The sequence below is a fragment of the Maylandia zebra genome, linkage group LG14, assembly GCF_041146795.1.
Source record: "Maylandia zebra isolate NMK-2024a linkage group LG14, Mzebra_GT3a, whole genome shotgun sequence".
Lineage (NCBI taxonomy): Eukaryota > Metazoa > Chordata > Actinopteri > Cichliformes > Cichlidae > Maylandia > Maylandia zebra.
Window position 1 is genome coordinate 14,084,624 of NC_135180.1, and position 18,256 is coordinate 14,102,879.

General features: G+C 39.7%; 1 protein-coding gene across 1 annotated transcript in view; it reads left to right on the top strand.

The window, feature by feature from the left end:
* The first annotated feature begins 352 nt into the window (after nucleotides 1–352).
* The window catches only part of si (sucrase-isomaltase), a 59,178-nt gene continuing 41,274 nt past the window's right edge, over nucleotides 353–18,256 (top strand). The window contains exons 1-14 of the mRNA XM_004561374.4: nucleotides 353–473; nucleotides 663–748; nucleotides 935–1,055; nucleotides 1,669–1,778; nucleotides 2,349–2,500; nucleotides 7,673–7,844; nucleotides 8,119–8,218; nucleotides 8,891–9,003; nucleotides 9,127–9,252; nucleotides 11,259–11,390; nucleotides 11,650–11,769; nucleotides 14,796–14,909; nucleotides 15,111–15,195; nucleotides 17,716–17,833. Coding sequence (XP_004561431.4) covers nucleotides 353–473; nucleotides 663–748; nucleotides 935–1,055; nucleotides 1,669–1,778; nucleotides 2,349–2,500; nucleotides 7,673–7,844; nucleotides 8,119–8,218; nucleotides 8,891–9,003; nucleotides 9,127–9,252; nucleotides 11,259–11,390; nucleotides 11,650–11,769; nucleotides 14,796–14,909; nucleotides 15,111–15,195; nucleotides 17,716–17,833 — 1,670 coding nt within the window. The remainder of the gene's footprint in view (nucleotides 474–662; nucleotides 749–934; nucleotides 1,056–1,668; nucleotides 1,779–2,348; nucleotides 2,501–7,672; nucleotides 7,845–8,118; nucleotides 8,219–8,890; nucleotides 9,004–9,126; nucleotides 9,253–11,258; nucleotides 11,391–11,649; nucleotides 11,770–14,795; nucleotides 14,910–15,110; nucleotides 15,196–17,715; nucleotides 17,834–18,256) is intronic.

The following is an 18,256-nucleotide window of genomic DNA, read 5'->3' on the forward strand; positions in this document are numbered from 1 at the left end:
TTTCCTTTCCAGATTCTTTTTCAGTCTCACTCCACTCTCCTTCTCGTTTATAGTTTTATTTTACTGAATTTAATACCTATCCCACCTTTGTAAGACTTGTTGCCAAAAAATCAAGGTTAATGGAAGGAAAATGTATGTGTGTGTTAAATATGTTTTTATTTATTTTTATTTTTTTGCACGTCTGTGAGTGTGCCTCCTGCCAATGGGCATCATTACGCAGCTAAAGGTTTTTGTACCTCTGAGACCTTGCCTGTAGTAAACTTGCTATCATTAACGAGTGTTAATGATGCTGGCCTTTGTAATCACTGTGTACGTATGAATATTTTGTTCTTGTGCATTTTTTCTCTGTTAGATGGCGAAAAAACGCTTCTCTAAGTTGGAGGTGATGTTAATGGTGATGTTTACGATTATGAGTGTTATATCAATCGCATTCATAGTTCTTTTTGCCACGGGACAATCTGGTGTGAAAGAAGGTAGGTGGACCACAGAGAAATACACATCTAAGTTTTAAGCAACATAAAATCACTTCCTCCTTTACTTTTCTTTTGCTCACATGATTATCATTTCTAAACCAGAGAATAATCTGCACACTAATGTCAGTTTGTAAAATTACAAGGTTTACCCTTTATAATTGTGACTTAGTTGTATTGTTCTTTTCTCAGAAATTACAGATACATTTGTGCCAACATGTCCCAGCATGCCTCTGGGTGAGAGAGTAGATTGCTTCCCTGATTCTGGAGCATCACAGGTAAACTAATTTCCTAAAGTGTAAAGTGTATGTATGGGGATTTTGTTTATTTATTAATTTATGAATAATTAAATAAATAAATATTATTTACACAATTTAAGCATTTGCTATTGTGACAAAAATCACTTCTAATAGTAACAGTAATGACACTACAAATAATTATATTGGCAACAATACTCTTAACAGGAGATATGTCAGGAACGTGGCTGTTGTTGGAGTCCACGGGATGAGAGTAATGTTCCCTGGTGTTTCTTCCCGACCAACTATGGATATACTGTGGAATCACAGGAGACACCAAATTCTTATGGTAAAACCTTAAACCCCCTCTGTATTCTTTAATTCAGAGTCATGTGCTCACTAACTGATAAAAATATGCACATAAATAGAAAGAAGTCTGTATGTGCTTGGACTCAGTAGAATATTCAAAAACAGTCATGAATATATATATATAAGCCCAGCCTGAGATTTGTATGTGTTGGGAATTGAACCAACACATAAAAATGAAAGCATTCCTTTTTTTTATCCATATCTAATTTAAAATGTAATACCATTTGGCAAAGGTATTGCTTAAGGATACTATGCAAATTAGTACAACAGAGCCAACTAAGTACTCTGTAACCTTTTATCATGGAGGTAAAAGAAGTTGGCAATACATATTGTTTAAATAAAGTCCAGTCTAAGTTCACCTGAAGATTTTAATGTGGTGCTACACCTGAATTGAACGACTGACCCTGACGAATGTTTGCTCACACAGTTTCTCTTTATAATAAAATATAACAAAACTGAATTGTTGTTTTGTTTTCATTTTTTAAACTTATGTTTCTTATGTAACTGATTTCTACATTATGTAAATATATTGTATTATGTGGATGATATATTAAACTTCTTGCCATCTTACTGTCATCTGTTTATTTTTGCAGCTATAAAGGCAAAACTGACAAGAATGGAATCTCCACCTCTATTTGGTCAACACATAAAGGAACTGGCAATTGACGCAGAAATGCAGACAAAGAATCGACTCAGATTTAAGGTGAACATTGACACCATTCTGGGTTTATATTCTTGTATGCATGTTTGCAGGGCCAGATTTTACAGCAAAGTAATAAATTATGAGATACACTATTCATTTCAGAAGCAGTTTAATCAAAGTATCTTTAATATAAAAGATCGTGGCTCAAGAGTTGGCAGTTCATCTTGTAATCGGAAGGTTGCCGTTTCGAGCCCCGGCTCGGACAGTCTCGGTCGTTGTGTCCTTGGGCAAGACACTTCACCCGTTGCCTACTGGTGGTGGTCAGAGGGCCCGGTGGCGCCAGTGTCCGGCAGCCTTGCCTCTGTCAGTGCGCCCCAGGGCAGCCATGGCTACAATGTAGCTTGCCATGACCAGTGTGTGAATGTGTGTGTGAATGGGTGAATGACTGAATGTAGTGTAAAGCGCTTTGGGGTCCTTAGGGACTAAGTACAGCGCTATACAAATACAGGCCATTTACCATTTACCATAAAAGCTGTTGAGAATGAAGAATAGAAATATACACAACTGAGTATTACTGAGACAGCGAGAGTTCTGTCTAACTGCCTAAAATGACTGTTTCCTTTCCCTCAGATTTATGATCCCAACAATAAGAGGTTTGAAGTCCCCCATGAGCACATCCTTAGCCTCAACCCTACACCATCCAGTCCCATCAACAACACACTGCAGATCACACAGAAACCCTTTGGCCTTACTGTACACAGAGAGGAGAACCAAAACGTTGTGTAAGTGCTCATTGTGTGTATATACCATGTATATTTGCTGTTTCAGATTGGATATACAAAAGATATCAGACTATTCAAACTGTGTGTATTCATTAAAAAAAACACGATTCACATGAAGGTAATTGTTATTATAATTTCTTATGTACTTTATACATTTTTTTTTATATACTATGGTTGCGCTAGTAAAGAGGGATGAGGGCATTTCTGAGTTAAAGCATGTATAGCAGCAGAGGATTGCGTAGTGTGGAGGAGATTTTCCATAATAATGCTAAGATGCCATGGTACTGAAATTTTAATATAAGATAAATTGACTTATTAAATATTTATTTAGAATTACAAGTATTACTTATCAGAACTGTCCCCTTAAACATTTGACACTGGAAATTCGGAACCACAGGTTATGTGCATCACTTGAAGCAGATGTGTAAGGAAGCCACAAAGGTGGTCTCAGCAGCACACCAACTCGCTGTCATGCAAAACTGGCAGGTGACACCATTCCATGTTACAAGACAGTTTCTCAAACAATAAGTCATTATTTTCGTGTTGATTCAGTGCATGCTTTGTTGGCCCTGTGTGACATTGCAGTGACAAACTCCTCCACAGAACACACAAACACAGATAAATAGAGCAAAACAACAATTGCATACATTAGTGCTAATGGTGTTTTGTACATCATTATTGGCTTTTATGGTGCATGACAAATTTCCCTACTAGGTAAATGTGGATTTATTTACAGGAAAAGTGAAAGCCAAAGCAACCTTTGAAAATGTTTAATTTATAGTAGGGGTGCAAATTGTGTGGATGTCATCGATATAGGTATCACTGCGGCTTATCAGTCTTCCTGGATGTAACGATAATGAAATTTACAACCAGGCGCCAGTCAATGCGCCCTTTGTGCAGTTGTTTGACAAAAAACTAATTATTATTATCATTGGTGGGGAAAGGTTAAAAGGAGGTTTTTATCATTTCATTCAATGTAGGAAAATATATTTATTTTTAATAAATTCCATTGGTATAAAAAATAGCTTGTAGACAGAGGTCCACAATTATTTCATGAAAAAAATAGGATGTCCATTTTTCTGATTCAAACTCTCTACAGTGTACGGGGATTTCTTTGGTTGATTGCAAATGTTCAATACTTAGAATAATCTCTGTGCTCTAAAATACTGATAACGATAGTTTACACTCCTGTAGTTGATCTTTGCTCTTGGCAGAAAGTGGTGAAACAAAAGTTACACTGCCAATAGAGAATTCATATTGCTCAGACATGCCAACACATTTCAAAATGACAAAACATGTACAACAGTCATTTTATCTAATCCTTTGCTTTTAGTGTTTTGTCTTTTATTGGCTTTCTTTCATTGTTGAGTTATGTTTCTATAAGAAAAAAAAGAGTCAGTTAATTATTTTCTTCAACACTCTTTACTTACAAAAAACAAATAATGAAAGACAAAGTTAAAGTCACAGTTACATAAAATGAAAGCTGTTGGTTTGACCTGCTTTTAAAAGTTGCATTTATCTTTCTCAACACTGCACACAACTTTTAGTCACAGGCCTTTAAAATTATTTTCAAGATAAATTTTAAGATAAGCAGATGAAGATTATTTGTGATTTAGCAACCAAACTGATCCTTTTTGGCACTGTGGGTGAAGCATAGCTACAGAGACAACCATTGTGGGATTTTTAAGCACATGGAATGTTTACCAAGATCTAAATTGTTATAATGTAATTATAGTTTGATAAGAATATGAGAATAAGCAGGCCATGAACTGTAAAAAGTCCATAAAATACAGTGATAACAATATTTACATATTTACTTTTAAATCATAAAAATTGCAGGAGGTTACCCCAGGTATTTATTATGGCATTAAATTCCACTGACATCTGTTATTTATTTACTATATAGATAAATGGACAATGTTGCTCATAATCATTCTATTAAGCCTGTGTGCCTGTCATGTGGAAATGATCTTTTTGAACAGAATTAGGGTTAAGATGTTAAATGAAAATAATATCATATATTTACAGCATTTAAAACCTTTACTTGTAATATCTGACAGCTGTTTGAAAGTTCAGCAGGCTTGGTATTTCAGTAACCAGTGTATGTCTTGTTTTGAAGACTACAGAAATGTTACCCAGAGGGCTTATTACAGCTTGATGGGATGGCCTGTCTACTCGCTGTTTTTTTTTTTCCTGCAACTCAATTTGTCAAAATGTCTCTGCTCCAGAAGCTCCAGAAGCTAGGTGAGGCTAGACTCTGAGTAGGCAGGACTTGGGAGAGGGTTGGTAGAATTTTAGTTAATGGTTGTCTTGATACAACACATTTTATTTCGCCTGTTTTTGGTTGTGTAGTGAAGGTGTTGTGTGGCCCTTGAGTGGTTAGCTTGTGTTTTGCGGGCCGTTATGAGTTTCATGGCCACTTTTGATATTGCTGGATTTATGGCAAAGCCGTCGCTTGCCCTGCTGGATGTTTGTAGGAAGAGGGATATGCATGAGGTGGCAACATATTACGGGATCAGTGTCTCCACTGGTCTACGCAAAGCGGAGCTGAAGGCCGCTCTGGTGTCTGGGCTGTTGGAGAAGGGGGTGGTTGTAATGCAAGAACCCCCGAGCACACCCAGTCTGGTTGGACTTAGTACCTACAGCGCCTCATGTTCCAGGCCAGGTCGTAGAACCTCCAGTGTCTACACCTGTGGGCCAATGACACTGCCCCATTTTGATCCGCTCTCCACCCAGTCATCGGAGGGTTCTAAGCAGGATGCTAGGCTCAGAGTCCGTCTGGCTCATCTCCAACTGGGAAAGGAGGAGCGTGAGTTCCAGCTGAAAAAGGAGTTAGAGCTTAGGCGTTTGGAGGCGGAGCTGGGTAGCGCTAGGGAGGTCGAGCTGAAGAAGGTGGAGTTGGAGGCGGAGACTAAGGTCAAGCTGCGACAGCTGGAACTCCAGCAGGCCTCCTCCCCTCCTGTGGCGGCCTTGCTGTCACAGACAGAGGTACAGTTTGATGTAGGCAGTAATAGTCATCTGGTCCCTGTGTTTCGTGACACTGAGGTGGAGGTTTACTTTGAATCATTTGAACGGATAGTGACAGCCTTGCGTTGGCCGCGGGATGCGTGGGCCATCCTGCTGCAGTGCAAGCTGGTGGGCAAGGCACAGGAAGTTTGTTCCTCGTTGTCCGCTGAGTGCAGTTTGGATTACGACAAACTGAAAAGTACTATCCTGTTAGCCTACGAACTAGTCCCCGAGGCTTATAGGCAGCGATTTCGGGGGTTGAAAAAGGTGCAGGGTCAATCCTTCCTGGATTTTGCGAGGGAAAAGAGTGTCCTCTTTGACCGATGGTGTATGGCCTGTAAAGCTGCAGACCTAGTTTCGGTATGGGAGTTAATTCTCATTGAGGAATTTAAAAACTGCATGTCCGAGCGGATGGCAGTACATCTGAACGAACAGAAGGTCTCCACGTTGCAGCAGGGCCGCGACACTGGCTGACGAGTTAAGCATGAGCGACGCGGCACCCTAGCGAAGGCTAGCGGTGCTAGTGGTGAGCAAGACACAAGGGGAGAGGTACCTGTGCCTCGTCCCAGGTAAGACCGGAAATGTTTTAATGTTTTAAATCTGGCCATTTAATAGAGGACTGCGAGGCCTACAGACAGCCAGCCTCAACACCACGTAAGCCAAAAGGGATGGGGCTGTTTAAAATCGCTTCTCCTGTTAACAGGTGGACCTCAAAGCCAGGGGAGGACTAGAGTGTAGTCCAACAGATAGTGGTCCCGTCTAGTTTGCGTCAGCATGTGCTACAATTAGCCCATGATCATTCATGGTCAGGACATTTGGGGGTAACTAAAACGTATGACCGTATTCTGCAGCACTTCTTCTGGCCAGCAATGAAGGCAGATGTTACAAGGTATTGTAATACCTGTCGCTGGGTTTCGGGCAGGTTCACCCGGTAGAGGCAAAAGTCGAGGCTGTCCTCAGCTACCCAGCCCCAGCCACTAGGCGGGAGCTAAAGCGGTTCCTGGGCATGAGTGGATACTATCGCTGTTTTTGTAAGAACTTTGCGGTAGTTGTGGCCCCTTTGACAAAGCTATGTAGCCCCAAAATCGCTTTTGAGTGGTCAGGGGAATGCCAGCATGCATTTGAGTCTGCAAAATCTCTCCTTTGCAGCGCCCCGGTTCTGGCAGCCCCCAACTTCTCTCAGCCTTTCAAACTGGAAGTTGACGCCAGTGCCACCGGAGCTGGTGTGGTACTGTTACAGGACGACACAGAGGGTGTGTGTCACCCAGTCTGCTGCTATTCTACAAAGTTCAAGCGTCATCAGCTAAACTATTCCACCATAGAAAAAGAAGCTCTAGCGCTGCTGATGGCCTTGCAGCACTTCACTGTGTATGTGGGCTCTAGCTCCTTTCCAGTTACGTTGTATACAGATCACAATCCCCTTACATTCCTCCAACGTATGTACAACCACAACCAGCAACTAATGCGCTGGGCATTGCTGGTGCAGGATTATGATCTGGTTATCCAACACAAGAAAAGGACTGAGAATCTGGTGGCTGATGCACTCTCGCGCAGCGCATAGTGATGGGTTTGCTCTGTGTTTTGTATAGTGTGAATGTAAGGTCTAGGTCTAGGTGTGGAAAAGGCCTGCTGCGTGCGTGCGTGCGTGCGTGCAACTGGGCAGTGGTTTTGCTTAAATGACGGCAGCCTCCATTTCTTGGCCTGCCTGGTTATTCCTAATAGCAGCGTTGCTGTCTTATTCTATTGAAGCCTTATAGTTGTTTTCTTAGTTGAAGCGGTCGCCATCTCTTTGGGTTGGCCTGTCAGATTTGTCATTAAAGCAGCGTTGCTGTCTCTTTCTGTTGTTACTGCTTATATGATTATTGGGTTAATTAATTATAATAAAGATTTATTTTGTGTTAAACACCTCTGCCTGGCATCCTTTTCATTTCAACCCGGATCCAACTGTTACTGTCCCCCTCCCTCTTCGTCTAGCTTTCATGTGGGGACGTAACAGTCTCTGTCTCATTCCCACTCTCTTCTTGCTCCATCTCATGCTCATTTTCTTTATTTTTGTGTCTCACACAAATTCACTCTTATCTGCTCTCCCTTATTCCACATCCCAGTGCATCAGTGTGTCTCTTCACTTCCTACTTAACTTTACTTTTTTTCTGGTTTGACATTCAGGTTTGACACTAGAATGGCTCCAATTGTGTTTGAAGACCAGTACATACAGCTGTCTGCTAAGCTCCCATCCCATAATATTTATGGCCTGGGGGAGCATGTCCATAGGCAATATCGGCATGACACAAACTGGAGAACCTGGCCAATTTTCACAAGAGATGCTTTTCCTAATGGGGTAAACACAGCACACACACACACACAAACACAAAGAGACATATGTGCTTAAAATAAGGCCTGCTCAAATCAGGCCTGCTTAGTTGTGCGTGTGTGGCATGTTTACATGTGTGTCTTACATGTGCATTTGCCTTCGCAAAAGGCTTATAATTGAATGCCTTGTAAGCTGATTATGCCGTGTAAGCACCCCCTCAGTTTCAGTAAGTCTCCCACATGGTGGTCTCACAAGGCACCAATGCCCTATATTCATTTGTCTCCTCCTTTCTTCTCTACAGGGAACACATAACCTCTATGGACACTATCCCTTTTTCCTCTGTCTGGAAGATAATAGTGGGAAGTCATTTGGGGTGTTTCTCCTGAACAGCAATGCTATGGGTAAAGTTACGCTAACACAAATGCAAGAACACTTGTTGGTACTTGGATAAAAGCAAATACACATGGGTTCGAGCACGCAAACAAATGCACACGTACGCATAAAAAAACATTTGAGCAGCACTGTGTTTAAAAACTACAGAATGTATGTGCACAAGCACTCTCATACATACTGCCAAAAAAGTACAAACATATCGTATGTTTACACTGATACATGTAACATCGGGACAAGAAAATCATCTCTAAATGGTTCAAGGGCATACGAACCGCCAGTTAATCCTCATCCCCCAACACAAAAGGAGCTACTGTTGCATCAATCAAAGAATTGTGCTGACAAATCAAAGAGAATATTTCATGACTGCTTTATTCTGAGAAGGAGATGACTGAAAGCATTAGTGATTCCCACTGACATGTTTCTGTCGCTTATGCTTACAGTTGCTTCATGTAAGTTTTTTTAATATATTGATTTCCATAGAAATTGACGGATACGTCCTCCTTATACTATTGTGTTTAGGTCTAAAGTAATAATTCTCTGAAGAATTAAAACAACAAGAAAGTTGGTTTATCAAAACAGAGGACCGGTGGTACACAATGGTTTACAATCAATTTGGGGTTGTAATTTATTTTTAAACATAATACTGATACTTATACGTTTTGTCTCTGTGTTTTCACCAGATGTGACACTGCAGCCCGCCCCAGCTGTGACCTACAGGACAATTGGAGGGGTGCTTGACTTCTACATTTTCTTTGGTGACACACCAGAACAAGTGGTGCATGAATTCCTCGAGGTGATTTTCTAAATTCAGAAATATGTCTGGCAGGTTTTCTGGTTAATACTGTTGGGTGAAGTGGGTTTTGTGTTGCCTTGACGTGGTAATTACATTAAAAGTATTTCCAATCATGCTATTCAGCTCATTGGCAAGCCTGTCATTCCTGCCTACTGGTCACTGGGATTCCAGCTTTCTCGGTGGAACTATGGCAACCTCAGTATAGTCAAGGAAACAGTGGAGAGGAACCGTGCTGTGGATCTTCCATATGTAAGATTCTGTCTGCTTGGTTTTTATTCCTTATTTGTCTTTCATAACATGCATATTTTAGAAAAACATTTTCTTCAGACTATCTAAAATTGCTGTCAGAGCTACTGCCGCCCCCTTAAACATCTGTGATTTTGTCCTTATGATATTTTGATAACATGTTGAACAACTTTGCTTACATATTTTACCTCCATTATATCACAATATCATGCATTGTATGTAATAAATGTAGGTTCCATTTACATACCACTGTTACTGACCATGTGGCCATGATGAACATTCTGGAAATGGAAAACATGTGACTTGGTGTCACTGACATCACCTAGCCTTTTACTTCTTCCTAGTTCTTTGTTTCTTCCTTAGAAAACATGCATTTTAAAACTCGAGTGTGTGAAATGTAGTGGCAATGCATGGTTTTTATAGAGAGGGAATCCTTTGACTACTACCACAATTGTAAAGCTTTCAGAGGTCGGGGAATGTGGGGAATCAATACTTCACCTTGTGCACCCCTTGTTAAATTTGAAGCACTCATGCACCACTGTGTGGTTCCGGAGGCAAGAGCCTTAACCACTACACTATCTGTGGAGACGTGATACGAAGGTGGAAACAGGAATTCGACAGACAGACACAATGATAGGGATGGCCTTTAACTTACACAGGGTAATCCAGCTTTCTGTCAAATAATGGCGAGTCTGCTGGGCTATATAGGTTCAATCCTGGGATCACTATTTTTCATACGTCACTGAATGTTAGTGGTGATCAAAGATCAATCAATCGACTTCCTTTCATTATCTCATTCACGCTGAACTGAATGCTAAAACTACTCCAGTGCCTATTCCTTTCTGAGACATTTGGTAAATATCAATTCTAGTTGGCATTTTCTTTGGAATGAGCCCTACTGCTTATCTTTGTCGAGCCATGAGAGGTAACTGCTAAGAGTCTTTTCGATACCGAGTCTTTTGCAATGCTGTACATTTTTGTCTTTAATTACTAAGGTAGACTCCTATCCATGTTCTTTATGTGTCCCAATAAAACATTTTAACTCTATCACAACTCAGCAGTGATGGCAACAGTCGAGGATGTCATTTGAACTCTGTTTTATCTAACGCTCAAATGCAAACAAATTTCCAACCCATCTCAATATTTCACTCTTATAATCTCCAATCTCTTTTTTCATATCCAAAGACATTAGGATGCAGCTGCTTTCTCTCCGGCTGTACTCAGGGACATGTTTGATAACCATTAGATAGACCACAGAGGGTATTATCACATTCTCCCTAATATGTCTGGAGCTGATTACCATTAGAGGAAGGATCTGGCAGAGCCTTCCAAACCATCTGCTCCATCGATATGAAGTAGATTTTGGCAGGCAACAGACAGAGAGCAAGCATAAAGTCACACCCTGGCAAAAAAGGAAGACTGTGTTAACATTGCTATTGTCCTCCCAAGGTTTAGCAGCACATTACCAAAGTTGTTTGCACTCACATTAGGTCTCCAAAAGTCCATCAGAGGTCTTTCTGTTAGTAAGACTCTATGCAAATGTTCAATATTTCTTTTGCTAGCTATGTTAAGATGAAAATATACAGTGTGAAAGACACATTTAAGTAATGCTGAAAATGATGATTCTTTTTAGCAGATGTGCCAAAATTAAGCACAAAAAGAAAAAAAAACACGAGTGGGTACATTTAGGAGGCATTATGAGACATTTGGAATCTATTACACTGCAATCCAAGATGCAAATTTAATTTTAATAAATAGAAGCCATGCCAAAAGTTTTGTATTTCAAAAGAAGCTTTGAATATCTAATGCCCATTTCTAAAACTCATTTGAAATTAACTCACAAGGGTCAATGCATATATAAAACTTGGTAAATTAACTTCATATGCTATTAAATTTAGAGCTTTTTTTGAAACACAAAGATTTTGGCTATGCTAGCCTATATAATTTCTGAAGTAAAAAAATGCATGCACATCACATACCAATGCAGCATTTTTCTTTACCCTATGCAGGACATTCAATATACTGACATAGACTACATGGAGGATAAAAAGGATTTCACCTATGACAAGGTGAAGTTTGCAGAACTTCCACAGTTTGCTGAATTCCTCCATGAGAAGGGGCAGAAATATATCCTTATCCTGGTAAGAAATACTTTGCTGTTCACAAAATAATTTGTGTAATGGACATGTTAACAAATATTACTACATGAACTTATTCTTGTATTACAAGCAATTTTGTGATATGAGTTCTGTATATAATGTGTGATGATACAATAATACAGTACACAGTAACATCTTTGTAACATCAGATACAACAAATAACAATTGAAACTCATGCCAATGGTGCTGTGTAATTTTTATGTATTTACTGATTTGTTTTCAACTTATATTATTATGACAGGATCCAGCAATAGCCACCAGTAAGAGGGTTGGGGATGCTCTGTATGAGTCCTATGACCGTGGAACTGCGAAAAATGCTTGGGTCACTGAAGCAGATGGAGTGACTCCTCTAATAGGAGAGGTGAGCCACATTTGTGCACAAACCTAATTTAAATAATTACATGCACACAACAAACAAGAGGAAACTCACTTAAAAAGAAAATTACTTAATTAACTTTGAAACTTCAGCTGTGCTTTCAATCAAACTTAAACACAGGAATGAATGGGAACTATTTTCAAACAGTTTAGAGTCCGCTACTTTTAAGGCTTATGAAATTAGAGGTTATATATTAGCATATTCTTTCAGTTATCAAATTTGGCTTTTTAAGATAAAGCCTTTCAAACCTTTTAGCTGCTTAACCCAAAACATAAAAAAGCATAACAGATTTTGATCAAATCAGACAGTCAAACAGTTTGACTGGCATCCAAATGACTCATCATGGTCTGTTATTTATTTAACCTTGGGGGACTCATAAAGGGTTAACTAATAATAAAATTAACAAAACTATGTGAACTATAACTATATAAACTTTTATTTTACTATATAAACTTTTATGAACAATTTAAAACAGTTGTAAAAAATAAAGGACTTTATGCAGCCATGTGAAAAACTAAATATAAGCATCAGTAGATATACCAGTAGGGTTGTGTGTGGTATGGTTCCCACTATATAGATTCAGTCTGGTTTAATTCCTGAAAGGCACGCAATGATGCAAAATAATCGATACCTCCCCTAGAGGTAATGAATCTTTTTTGAAAATGTAAGCAGTACAAATATCTTTACTTCATCTACAGTTTGTAGCTCTGTTGACTAGTAGCTCCTTCCTGCTACTTATCCTCTTAATTTCTATTGAAGCAATAATAGCACACATAGCTCTTTACAGGACTGCTTATATTACTGACACAATCAGCTGATATTTGATGCAAGGTCACAGGTTTGTTCTCATGGAAAATAATTTTCCATAGAACAATCATAGAACATAAATATATTCATTGAGAGATCTTTTTCCCCGTTGAGAACATTTTTTAAAAAAGAGAGTGGAAGTGCAGAGTAAAATGTCTTGCTCAATACTTTCTTTAGTGTTGCTTTTGATTATGCACACAGCGAGACCCTGCCCCACTGTTAATAGTTTTTCCATCCTGTTTATAACAGGTCAAACATATGCATTGATTCTGCATTAGTGCTTAATCTTAAAAAGTTCTGCATCACCACATCACACATTAGCCATGGGTCTGTGCGTGTGTGTGTGTGTGTAGGCCTGTGTGTGAATGTGTAATGGCGAGAAATACAGAGAAAGGTAGAAAGAAAAGACCCATAGTCCCCGCGTTCATTTATATGCATCCAGCTGTGTGGGTTAAAAAAAACTTTTTTGTAATTTGTGGTTTGTTTCTGCACACAAGTGTGGCCATACTTGTGTGCAGTTTATTTACATATGCAGTTCTATGTATTCTCATTGTGAACATTCAAGTGTCTCTGCCAACAACCTCTGCTGTTGCTGCCTCTGTAATCAGGTAGGCACTGAAACAGACCTGGTATATATTCTGCTTTTAAAATAGATAATAATTGCTGAGAAATATGTAGATAAAAGCTTTTCCTGGCACCCATGTTGGAGTGCCTGAGTAAAATCATAGCAGGACCTCATTCAAACAGGTGGACATTTCTGTTCATACCACAAAAGTAAAGCTAGATGAGAGTTAAAATAAAGGGCAGTGGGGAGAGCTAAAAGAAACCTATGTGGATTTAAAGGAAGGTTTAACTGTTGACAGAAACATGCACAGAGAAAGGGGTATGTGCAGACAGTCAGAGAAACACAAATAATGGATTAGATGAAAATGTAAAGGGAAACAGACTGGCTGTCTTACTGTGGCATGGTGACAGAGACATGCACAAGAAGCAAAGAGACAGAAGAGACAAAATAGATAGGTTATCAGATACAGACAAAAAAGGAGGGGGTAGACGATATGCGAGGTAGAAAGAGACTTTGGAAAGAAGGTAGGCAGAGGGACTGATACCGGTAGAAGAGAAGAGAGACAGGTGGATAACAACTTCGAGAGACAGACTGGCAGACAAAAGACCATAAAAACAGTAAAAGAAACAGTGAGATATGCAGCTACAAATGACAGCACATTCCATATCCTGTTGTCAGAATTACTACGCAGCTGGAGATGACAAAATCTGGCCTTGAAGGAAGGAAGGGCTCAAAAAAAGATGCAAGGGAAAGCATCTGCAAGGGACTATCAATGAGCTTTGACCTTGGATTTCTGACCATCTGCCAAAAACATCTGCCTATAAATCTTTGTGTTTGTGTGTGTGTGTGTGTGGGGGGGGGGGGGGGGGGGGGGTGTCTGTGTGCGTGTCTGCAAGCACATGAGCGTACATAAGTATGATTCATGTCTTTGCTGAAAACGAGGTTGTAATGTTATTGCCCATGGAAGTAAAGGTAAAAGATAGCTAGAGTGGAGCAACCTTGAGATTTAATATCTAGTGTGCTCTTCAAGAGTGTTCACATACAGAAATACAGCCACATACACACACACAAACATACACACACAAACGCACAAAAACTCTGTCTTTCTCAGTGGATTAATCATTTTTCTCAATACATGTCATTAAGGATGACTTCTAACACACAGTCACGTCTGGAGATTTCTATTGCATTATCGATTTCTCCTCTCCTTTCTACTCTTCCTCAACTCATTTGTCTCTTTATCCCTTTTCTCCTTAGCCATCTCTCTCTCATCAATCCCTCTTCTCCTGTATTTCATCTGTCCTCTATTTTCTGTCATTGCCACTTCCCTAAACTGGTCCTGCAACATCTACATAGGAACATTTATATTTTTCCTGCAGAGCTCATAATTTTGACTGATCGTGCCCTGTTATGTTGATTGGTGATGTTGTGTTATGTTGATATAGATTATTTTGCAGACTAAATTGCTGCTTTGTTTCAGACATGTTTCACATCCATATATGTTAAGTGCATAAAAAATGAGCACATAAATAAAAAAATTTGTACTTACACCTACACAGAACCAGAATTGTAAACTGTGAGTGATGATAACTAATGTAGACTAGTCAAGGTTTTTTTTCTCACATTCTCTCCCTCAAAGGTGTGGCCAGGAGAGGCTGTATTTCCAGATTACACCAGCCAAGCCTGCATAGATTGGTGGGTGGATGAGTATGAGCGATTCTACAGGGAGGTCAAACATGATGCACTGTGGATTGTAAGTCAGTTTTGAATACAGAAAACGGAGGTATGAATAGTTGTGGCCTGACCGAAAATTGTCAAAATGGCCAAGGGCCAAGAAAGAGCATTAATAATAAGAATTGTGTTAACTTAACAAACATGGAAAAAAATTTACTTCATAACCGTCTTTAAACAAAACAAGAGTCCTCTCACTGAAATCTACTGTATGTCCTTGCAGGACATGAATGAGGTCTCTAATTTCAAGCAAGGATCAGCAAAGGGCTGTGCTTCAAACAACCTCAACTACCCTCCATTCATTCCAAGTAAGAGATGTTGTTTTTTATCTTCTGAGCCATGATCATGCTAATCATTTGACGTACATGGCTGTTCTTATAGCTGTAAATTGTGGCTTTTAGAAGAAAAAAAAGAAAAAAAGAAATCCAGAAAAAGCTGGGCAGTCATTTAAAATGCAAACTGAATATTATGCTACTAAAATACCAAAGAAGAGGCCCTGAACTATAGAAATTATATTTCAATAAAGAGTAGAAAATGATTTACTATGGCAACTACAGGGAGAGCAGAATTATTAGGCAAGTTGTATTTTTGAGGAATAATTTTATTATTGAACAACAACCATGTTCTCAATGAACCCAAAAAACTCATTAATATCAAAGCTGAATGTTTCTGGAAGTAGTTTTTAGTTTGTTTTTAGTTTTAGCCATTTTAGGGGGATATCTGTGTGTGCAGGTGACTATTACTGTGCATAATTATTAGGCAACTTAACAAAAAACAAATATATACCCATTTCAATTATTTATTTTTACCAGTGACACCAATATAACATCTCCACATTCACAAATATACATTTCTGACATTCAAAAACAAAACAAAAACAAATCAGCGACCAATATAGCCACCTTTCTTTGCAAGGACACTCAAAAGCCTGCCATCCATGGATTCTGTCAGTGTTTTGATCTGTTCACCATCAACATTGCGTGCAGCAGCAACCACAGCCTCCCAGACACTGTTCAGAGAGGTGTACTGTTTTCCCTCCTTGTAAATCTCACATTTGATGACCACAGGTTCTCAATGGGGTTCAGATCAGGTGAACAAGGAACAAGGAGGCCATGTCATTAGTTTTTCTTCTTTTATACCCTTTCTTGCCAGCCACGCTGTGGAGTACTTGGACGCGTGTGATGGAGCATTGTCCTGCATGAAAATCAGGTTTTTCTTGAAGGATGCAGACTTCTTCCTGTACCACTGCTTGAAGAAGGTGTCTTCCAGAAACTGGCAGTAGGACTGGGAGTTGAGCTTGACTCCATCCTCAACCCGAAAAGGCCCCACAAGCTCATCTTTGATGATACCAGCCCAAACCAGTACTCCACCTCCACCTTGCTGGTGTCTGAGTCGGACTGGAGCTCTCTGCCCTTTACCAATCCAGCCACGGGCCCATCCATCTGGCCCATCAAGACTCACTCTCATTTCATCAGTCCATAAAACCTTAGAAAAACCAGTCTTGAGATATTTCTTGGCCCAGTCTTGACGTTTCAGCTTGTGTGTCTTGTTCAGTGGTGGTCGTCTTTCAGCCTTTCTTACCTTGGCCATGTCTCTGAGTATTGCACACCTTGTGCTTTTGGGCACTCCAGTGATGTTGCAGCTCTGAAATATGGCCAAACTGGTGGCAAGTGGCATCTTGACAACTGCACGCTTGACTTTTCTCAGTTCATGGGCAGTTATTTTGCGCCTTGGTTTTTCCACACGCTTCTTGCGACCCTGTTGACTATTTTGAATGAAACGCTTGATTGTTCGATGATCACGCTTCAGAAGCTTTGCAATTTTGAGACTGCTGCATCCCTCTGCAAGATATCTCACTATTTTTGACTTTTCTGAGCCTGTCAAGTCCTTCTTTTGACCCATTTTGCCAAAGGAAAGGAAGTTGCCTACTAATTATGCACACCTGATATAGGGTGTTGATGTCATTAGACCACACCCCTTCTCATTACAGAGATGCACATCACCTAATATGCTTACTACCAAGGCTTTCGAGCCTATACAGCTTGGAGTAAGACAACATGCATGAAGAGGATGATGTGGACAAAATACTCATTTGTCTAATAATTCTGCACTCCCTGTAAACTCTGCAGTTATAATTAATTATAATAATTTTTAATTAGTAATCTATTAAATATTAGTATTATTATTAATTAAGTTAATTATTTATTTATTTTGTGGCTACCTAATTCAAAATGGGCACCTGTCAGTAAAAGATGCAAGTTTTAATGATTTTCATTTTTTCCCCATTTTCTGCCTTTTCTGTGAAAACTAGTCATACTGGTATGCATTTAATACAAAGAAACAAAGGATACCATAGAAATGCAGGTCATCGCCCAAATATTGTACACAACTTGATAAATTAGCTACACTAGCACACATAATAATAGAAAAGCCCTTTATTGTCATCGTACATGCACAGTGTATCCTAGATGGTTTTCTAGAAAACTCATCTAGAATCGTAGATCCCTTAAGAAGAATTTTGAAAATGACTCTTCTGCCATGTCTTTTATTCTGACTGTGTCCCAGATAGGATGATCATAACTGGAAAAGGCACGCTCCCCTGATGCCATCCTTGTTATTGCCCTCCTCCTTAGTCATCTTCCTGCATTGCTCTCTTTTCTGTCATTTCCTCATTGCTCTGACATCCTATAGGAGTATACATCAATGTCTATCTCATTCTTTCTGTCCTTTTACTTCATCGCAACACCATCACTGTTTTTTCGTATTCTCTTCATGCCTCCTCACCCCTTGTTCCAGCTCTTCACTCCTTTATCTTTTCTCTCCCTCAGACATTCTCGACAACTTGATGTACAGTAAGACTCTGTGTATGGATGCCAAGCAGTCTTGGGGAAACCATTATGATGTCCACAGTCTGTACGGGTACTCTATGGTGCTGGCTAGTGAAAAGTGAGTACATCAATAATCAATGACAGGAAGAGTTCAGGTTGTGCTACGAAGGCCAACTTTCTGCCACCCATTCAGTATATTGAGACTCTGGGAAACTCAAAATACACAATGTAATATACATACTGGTGGTGGTCAGAGGGCCCGGTGGCGCCTGTGTCCGGCAGCCTCGCCTCTGTCAGTGCGCCCCAGGGCAGCTGTGGCTACAATGTAGCTTGCTATCGCCAGTGTGTGAATGTGTGTGTGAATGGGTGAATGACTGAATGTAGTGTAAAGCGCTTTGGGGTCCTTAAGGACTAGAAAAGCGCTATACAAATGCAGGCCATTTACCATTACCATTTACATAATTTTCTAAATGAATAGTTGTAGAATCAGATGTTACTGACCCATTGTGCTAAAGTCCAGAGCAGTTGACTTGACTTCAAT